The sequence below is a fragment of the Mya arenaria genome, chromosome 6 (genome assembly GCF_026914265.1).
Source record: "Mya arenaria isolate MELC-2E11 chromosome 6, ASM2691426v1".
In the NCBI taxonomy this organism is placed as follows: domain Eukaryota; kingdom Metazoa; phylum Mollusca; class Bivalvia; order Myida; family Myidae; genus Mya; species Mya arenaria.
In genome coordinates this window covers 32,304,097-32,313,170 of record NC_069127.1, presented here as the reverse complement: position 1 = coordinate 32,313,170, position 9,074 = coordinate 32,304,097, and the positions used below count along the sequence as shown (strand labels likewise).

General features: G+C 39.2%; 1 protein-coding gene across 1 annotated transcript; it reads left to right on the top strand.

Annotated features, from left to right (window-relative positions):
- Positions 1-1,976: 1,976 nt before the first annotated feature.
- LOC128237717 (uncharacterized) lies at positions 1,977-3,092 on the top strand. Its single transcript, XM_052953299.1, has one exon. It carries the CDS (start codon positions 1,977-1,979, stop codon positions 3,090-3,092), a length of 1,116 nt encoding a protein of 371 aa, XP_052809259.1.
- The last annotated feature ends 5,982 nt before the right edge of the window (positions 3,093-9,074 follow it).

Here is a 9,074-nt window from a genome sequence, read left to right as displayed (position 1 = left end):
TGATGTAACCGTGTCAAATAAAATTGTAAATGCTGAATTCATTGTGGTAGAAGAAAATGGACAGGCATTGTTAGGTAAAACGACTGCTGTAGAGCTAGGCATTTTACACATTGATATGCCGAGTATGGTGAACAACGTTATGACTGATGCTGAAAGGAAACCAGACCTGTGCAAGAAATTTCCAAAGTGTTTTGATGGTATTGGCAAGTTAAAAGATTATCAGCTTCACATTCCAGTTGATAATGACATTGAACCAGTTGTACAGCCATTGAGAAGAGTACCGTATGGGTTACGAGAGAAGCTTGAGAAGAAAATAGATGAGTTAGAAGAGTTGGACATTATTGAAAAAGTACAGTAAGTACAGTAAGTGTCAAAGTTACACAACAAGTAAGTGGGTAAATCCAATTGTTGTCGTGCCAAAGAAAGATGATATAAGACTTTGTATTGATATGAGAAGAACCAACGAAGCAGTTAAAAGGGAGAGATACCCTATTCCAACAACAGAAGAAGTTTTGCAAGATCTGAACAACTAGACTGTGTTTTCAAAGCTAGACATCAAAATGGCCTACCATCAAATTTAATTGGACCAAGAATCTCGAGAAATTACTACATTCATGACTCATAAAGGAATGTATCGGTACAAACGACTTATGTTTGGGGTCAGCTGTGCTCCTGAGATGTACAATAAAGTGATTGCACAAACATTGAGTGGTCTAGAAGGTGTGGACAGTATATTCGACGATATTATTGTACATGGACGAAGTGATGATGAGCATAATGCAAGACTTGAAGCATTGTTAGAACGTCTTGAACAGAAAGGACTTACGTTGAATCTGGAGAAATGCCAATTCAATATGACTCATGTAGATTTTATGGGCATGCTTTTGTCAGACCATGGAGTAGGTCTTCACGAAAGTAAGGTGAAAGCTGTTCTTGAATTTAGGCAACCAAAAACTGTATCAGAAGTGAAGAGTTTCCTAGGTCTCGTCAATTTTAGTGGACGGTTTATTCCAAATCTCGCATCTATTGCTGAACCTTTGCGAAAGTTGACCAGAAAAGGACTTCCATTCACCTGGGATGCTGAACAAGAGGAAAGTTTCAAAGAACTAAAAAAACAGTTGTCAAATGCGAAGAACCTTGGGTATTTCGACAAGAAAGATAAGACTCAAGTAATTTGTGATGCAGGGCCAGTCGGAATAGGTTGTGTTCTGGTGCAAGAAAAAGGGCAAGGTGAATCCAGAGTGATTTTATATGTGAGCAGAACTTTGACGAGTATAGAACGGAAGTATTCGCAAACGGAGAAAGAAGCACTATCCATTGTTTGGGCGTGTGAGAGACTACATATGTATTTGATCGGAATCGAATTTGAACTTCTGACAGATCACAAGCCGTTGCAGTTCATATTTTCTCCAAATTCCAAACCAGGTGCTAGAGTAGAAAGGTGGATGTTGCGATTACAGCCATACACATATAAAGTCAGACATATTCCAGGGCATACAAACATTGCAGATGCACTATCGCGTCAAGTGCCTGAAACAAGCGTTCCAAAAGGAAAATGTGATTTTCTTAACACGGAGGAGTACGTTAAATTTTTAGCAACCGAGGCGACACCAAATGCCATGTCAACAAAGACAATTGAACAAGAATCAAAGGATGATAAAGAACTGAAAGAGATTCAAAATCTGTTAAGAACAGGTCGATGGCATGAACTGTCAAACAAGAGCTATTTGACCATAAGGCATGAATTAGCGTGTTTAGGCTATTTAGTACTTCGAGGTACTAGAATCCTTGTACCCAAGACATTACGAGAGGACATTTGATCTTTGGGACATGAAGGTCATCCGGGCATTGTTTTAATGAAACAAAGTCTAAGATCCAAAGTATGGTGGCCAGGGATAGATAAAGAGATAGAGAACTTTTGCAAATCATGTTATGGGTGCCAAGTAACTAGTCAAGTTACTACGAAACCTGAACCAATGTGCCGAAGAGAATTACCAAGCCAGCCATGGGAGCATCTGAGTGCTGATTTTCTGGGACCACTGCCGTCGGGAGAAAATCTACTAGTTATTGTCGACTACTATTCCAGATGGATTGAGGTTTTCATCATGAAAACTACTACGTCGGAGAAGATTATAAACTGTTTAGATAGTATTTTCTGTGTTCATGGAATTCCAGTGTCTTTACAGACAGATAACGCACAAAATTTCAACAGCAAAGAGCTGAACGACTATCTAACGGATCTGAACATTGAACATCGCAATACAACTCCATATTGGCCGCAAGCAAATGGAGAAGTGGAAATCCAAAATAAGTCCATTATGAAAAGGCTTCGCATTGCGCATGTGGAGAAGAAAAACATGAGAACAGAACTTCAGACATATCTCATGATGTATAGATATACACCACACTCCACAACAGGGATGTCACCCGCCGAAATGCTGTTCAAAAGGAAAATTCGCACGAAAATACCAGATATTTCGGACTACAGAGTTTCCGATCATGAAATTAGAGACCGCGACAGCGAAAGAAAAGGAAAAGGGAAGATTTATGGTGATAACAGAAGAAATGCTAGAGAAAGTGATATAAAAGAAGGTGATCTAGTGTTAGTAAAGCAAAAGAAGCAAGATAAGTTATCCACAGTGTTTAATTCAAATTCAATGTCAGTAGTAGATAAGCAAGGAAATAGTGTAATTGTAGAGTCAAAAGAAGGTGTTCGATATTCTAGAAATGTGTCACATGTGAAAAAGTTCTATTCTAATGATCAGAGCAGAGAATCTGAAAAATCAAAAGAAGTAGAAAATGTGTTAGATAACGTGAAAAATCATCTAAGTGTGAAAAATAATTTCAGTGAAAATAAAAGTGTTCAATCGGAGAAAAATGTGCTTAATGAATATAGAGTGGAGTCGGGATCAAATTCCAATCTAGAGAATAATCAGGAAGCAGAGTTGACAGAAATAGAACAGATAGAGAATCCTGTAGAAACGGAGGACGTGAAGTCACCAACAAAAACAGTAGCAGAATCCTTCTCGCGACCATCGAGAGTTCGAAAAATGCCGCAGAAATATTCAGATTTCATTATGAGTAACAAATGAGACATTAATATGGGTATTTTTGGGGTTTCAAAGAATGCATTATGTATAAATGTTAACAGTTGATTTAGCTATACAACATAGATTTTATATTACAATAAGTATGTGTTAATGGCTAAGACATTATTGGGACTGCTAATTATTATCTGTTGCATATAGATTTTAGTGAGACATTTCAAATAAGGTCAGGATTTGAAATGAAACAAATTGTTGATTGATGTAGGAACATACTATTATGTTATGTAAGGATATTTTAGAGATAAGTACCATTATATTTAGAGATTAGTACCATTATCTTCTGGCAAGTTAATGTATAGTAATTCTTATGATAGTTTTATGTTCAATTTACATGTATATAGTTAAAGTTACAAGAAGTAACATTTAATGTTAAAAGTTTGTTTTAAAAAAGGTTCTAGTCAAAAAAATAACAGGGTATTTTTAAAATTTGATTAGGGGAGGAAATGTAGTGTATTAACATAGTAAGGGGGACTACTTATGTTATCCTATATTTAGTTAGACAAGCAATATGAGTTACGTCCCTTGCATAAGATGAAGAATTCTGGGAATTAAAATGGTAACCTTGAATGGTGCATGTTATGATTTACTCCTGCAAGTTATCCATTAACATCGGCCTAGAGCCGGACGAACATTACAGACACAACCCTTCAATGACTGATGTCAAGGTCGCCGGACAAAGGACATATCAAATGTGCTTAATATAAAGTTATCCTGACTTCTTTCTAGCATTTGTATGCCCATAATTGAGGAGCTTCCAAGAGACATATTTCAACAAGCTATTCATTTATATGTTTGTATATTTAACTTTCGCCAATGGAAGATACTAATAATCTGATATCTCTGTCGCAGTGATCCAATATTCTAAATGCAATCAAAGTCGTTATTTTTAGGCGAAGGAAGGGATGAACGCACAGTCGGACGGAGAGCCATAAAGATTATCTTTATGCAGACCATATAACAGGTCAACACTATGTAGCAAGTTTTTTTTCCAGTCCATTTTATGGACGTACGAGAATAACGAATAAGAGGTAAGTGTCGTGGATAGAGAAAGTTCATCTGGCAAGTTGGAGAACAATATCGGATTAAAAATATATTTTATGCGCTACAGCATGCCTACTTACATCTTCTATCCACTGAATGTCAATTATTGTTGCGGAACGAATTTCGTTTTCCGACAGGGAGCCCGTAAGAGTGGAAGCCGGAAAAGAATTTTTCGGTCCAGGGAAGTGGATGTTGAATTCTCTGGTTGCTCCTGGTTGACTTCCTGCTATGCTAGCAATAACCTGCCAGATAACCAAGCATACATATATATCAAACAAGAAGTTGATTCCCGCTAATATATAAACTTGTATGACGAGCATATTGTCTTTATAGTCTTGATCGACCATCCGATTGACCGATCAACCATCTGTTCGACTAAATGATTGACTGACCGACTGACTGACCAACCTACCGAAATGCCAACGCGGGTATAATGACATGAATTTGATATAAACATTGCATGCTGTGAGCATTTTTCCTAAATCGTTACTTCTTTTTACTAACATCCATTGACATTGTAGTTGAAAACCGCCGCGTTAGTGTTTAACCTCCGGGCAATTGAAATCTTTCCATTACTTCTTCGGCGGGCTCTGATGGTATCGCCGCATATCAGGCCTCGCGGATCTGGAAGTTGTTTTTTACCTTTAAGTTGTCGAAAACAGTTCATGTACATACACTTAAACGTGAATAACAATTTTCTTTTCTTATGCGTTTTTATTCTACGAGATTGACTCCGTTGGCATTTTTGCCCATAATCATGTTGGTAAATTTGCCTCTCACGAGAGGCTGGGATGGATACAATTTACCCCTGTTGTAATACGGACGTGTTTATATGACAAATAATGCTATTTAAAATATTTTATCAGTATTTGTTAAAGCAATAACACGATCATATCATTTGCAGTATAGATAACTATTTGAGAGTAAACATGTTTTGATAGGGTTATTTGGGATTCATATTATATCTTTTTTTAAGTCAAAGGTACACGTATAAAGAAATTGCGCGTTAGTGTGTCTTGCATTCATCTGTGTCGTGTTATTTATGTACTTGTAAGTGTTTGCTTTCCGAACATCGTTAGATGCGATATATATTGGTACATTCACATAATGCGTTTTCGATCATTTCAAGTTGGTTATTCGCGAATTTTCAACTGCCACCCAATCGGTAGTTTGGAATTCAGTTGAACTTTGATCTATGGTAAATAATAATAATATAAAAAGGGGCCAAGTTATCAGCGTGGTACTGAAAAAGCTTTAAATAGCATGAGGCTTAAAAACAATTTTGAATGACCCTGTAGCAGTCGAAAAGTTTCAGCATGATGCTGAAAAATTAAGCATAATACATGGTGGTGCCATTAAGACCCTATCCGTACGCCCATTGGAAACCATCATGTTATGTAACAAATGTACTTGATTTTCTCCTGGTAGCTCGTTTAGGAAGGCGCACGTGTACGAGCAGTTTTTGGATGGTGCCCCTCAGGGCCCGCCTAAGTAGGAACATCAGCCGGCAAATTGATCATCTTGTGCACAGTTGCTTCAACTAAGGCCTACGTTTTTAATTTTGAGTACAACATTGAACTTTGAACCATGTGTACTGTTTTGAAAACATCTGTTAATGTTATGCTTCGGTTATCTTGATTGTGTCCTTTTGGCGTATTTGTTATGCAACTGGAATGAAATATTGACCATGATGTAGTTCTGCAAATAAACTTAACGATGATATTGCCGGGTGGCATTTTCATCAACTTTTCAAAGCTACAGCATTAAAAAGAATATGTTTGGAAAATAAATATCAAACTTAGATATTTGGTTTGAAGCATTGTCTAATTGTCCTCACCTAAGAGTGTTCAAATTATGCTCCTATATTCAAAATTAGGTCCCGATGATTATCTGTGTTTATAAGAGAAAGGACTTCGTTCTATACTTGCAGCAGACCGAACAATGTCACCGTCCATCAGCACTTTCAGTGCTTTGATTGAATGTGCTCTGACAGCGGGTTATCATCGGCGTTCAGATTTCTTAGCTCCAGACCGCATGAAAAACATCGAACAAGGTCGTGTCCGTACGCTGAAATTGAACGGTGAAAATTATTGCAAGAAATCCTCTACGCTAAAGTCAATTTATTTCATTTGTTTTAATTTGAGTAATTAACCAAATATATTTAATCCATTATGTTCCAACTTTCGGTGACATTTTACACAATGTCATATAAAATGCAAATAGCTATTAGCTGTAATAAATGTACAACCGAAACCCGTTGGCTCGAACTCGCTTGGCTCGAATTTCTCGTTGGCTCGAACCAGATAAAAGGACTGATTTCTTTGTACTGAAGGTAAACATCCCCGCTTGGTTCGAATTCTCTGAAGTTTGGGGTATATTCGCCGGTCCCTCAGAGTTCGAGTTAACGGGGTTCGACTGTATAAGGTATAATTAATCTATACATTTCGATTCAAATATTTTTTTATTGAGGGGAGCCAATGAAAAAGCGTACGTGAAGTATTCTTCTTGGTACTCCGCGACCATCCGCAGCTGTATAAAAGAGAACACAAATGAATAAATTGGATTGTTCTACTACATTTTCATTTCTATGTTTAACTATCAAACAATTAACAAAACACTTGAAAAATATATGGTATTATGAGCTCATCCAGACTGTAATATACTCGGTGACCACTTCTTATTTTATATAAATCCGCCATCTTGGACGCAATAGAAAATAATCGCTTTTCGGGCGCGCTCGGGCGTAACATTATTGATCCGGCGGCTTCGGCGTGACGCTACAGACATCTGGCCGGTCGGTTGCGGTCCGCCGAGCAGGAATGTGAATCAGGTGGGTTCATCCATTCGATATGCACTCAGTGACCCCACTGTATATACTATATAAAGCCGCCATCTTGGACGACGTAGAAAATGAGTCGTTTTATGAGGGGGGGGGGGGCTCAAGCGGAACTCTTTGAGGGTATCAATTAAACGTTTTCGTTAGCAGATGCATATTTTATATCAATAGACAGGTACACCCAAATGTTTAAATTATTTAACATATGTAACAGTGTATTGGTTACGGTCAGAGTGTTTATAATTTTAAACTGAAAATACTTACTCTACGTATGTACGGTGTCTGTGGTGTAAAGGTTATTTTACTCGCTTACCATGCCAGCGGTCCTGGGTTCGATCAAAGGAGCGGGTGGGGGGTAAACAAAATAAAAGTTATTTCTTGTTTTAATCAAATTACAATTATCTTATCAAATAAATACGCAGACTCAATGGAGCGTATCCTCCTCCTAATAGAGCACAGGATGCGCCTCCTCCTCCTCATGGAACACAGAGAGCGACTCCTACTCCTACTCCTCCTCAACCTCATGGAACATAGGGAGCGACTCCTACTCCTCCTCAACCTCATGGAACATAGGGAACGACTCCTACTCCTACTCCTCCTCAACCCCATTGAAAATAGGGAGCGACTCCTACTCCTCCTCAACCTCATGAAACATAGGGAGCGACTCCTACTCCTACTGCTCCTCATCCTCATTGAACATATGGAGCGACTCCTACTCCTACTCCTCCTCAACCTCATTGAACATATGGAGCGACTCCTACTCCTCCTCAATCCCATTGAACATAGGGAGTGACTCCTACTCCTCCTCAACCTCATGAATATAGGGAGCGACTCCTACTCCTCCTCAACCTCATGGAACATAGGGAGCGACTCCTACTCCTCCTCAACCTCATTGAACATAGGGAGCGACTCCTACTCCTCCTCAACCTCATTGAACATAGGGAGCGACTCCTACTCCTCCTCAACCTCATGGAACATAGGGAGCGACTCCTACTCCTACTCCTCCTCAACCTCATTGAACATAGGGAGCGACTCCTACTCCTCCTCAACCTCATGGAACATAGGGAGCGACTCCTACTCCTACTCCTCTACAACCTTATTGAACATAGGAAGCGACTCCTACTCCTCCTCAACCTCATTGAACATAGGGTGCGACTCCTACTCCTCCTCAACCTCATGGAACATATGGAGCGACTCCTACTCCTCCTCAACCTCATTGAACATAGGGAGCGACTCCTTCTCCTACTCCTCCTCAAGCCCATTGAACATAGGGAGCGACTCCTACTCCTACTCCTCCTCAACCTCTTGGAGCGCCGATAGCGCCGCAGGGAGCGCCGAGAGCACCGCAGGGATCGCCGGGAGAAAAGACAATGATCCTACAACATCCGTTCACCATGATGATATCTGGACACACAGGTGTGTTTTGCTTCCTGCTGCGGCGGCGCTCTCGGCGCTCCTTGTAGCGCTCCAGGCGCTCTCTGCCCTTCATTTTGCTGATGTAAATTGTTTTGACTCTGCTCTTTGAAATCGTTTTTTCTTAATTCAGTACCATTACCCATTCAAATATTAATCTGAAATTGCGCGTATATGTACGTGAGTTAAGTGGTCGAGCTAGCGTTAAGTGGCTATGCTATCGCATGTCATTAAATAGAAATTCCCATCATAGATAACACAGCTGGAAGGGTTACCGTCCAGCCAGTTTGTTGTATTGTAGACTTTAGAATACTATCAGAATAAGTGTGCGTATAGCACGCAATAGCGTGATAAATAGAGGTCAATTTGTCTCATTTAAAATGCATTCTCATGCATCAGAGGTATGATAATGATGGATCTTAAGCATAGTTAATTATGGAATGGTATTCAGGTTAATTAATTGCATTTAATATGCTTAATGACATTTGTATTATACTTGAAGACTTCCCGTTCGGGTACTTACACTGGTATGCGATATGTTGGTAAAACATATTGTCATAAAACAAACAAGCCAAATTCAAAGTCCCATTCTCGTCGTTCTGTAGTAAGAAACTGTAAAGCAAATGTCAGTTTTCAATGTGTTCCCGCTTGTGCTGTTTACACGGGGACACATTGAA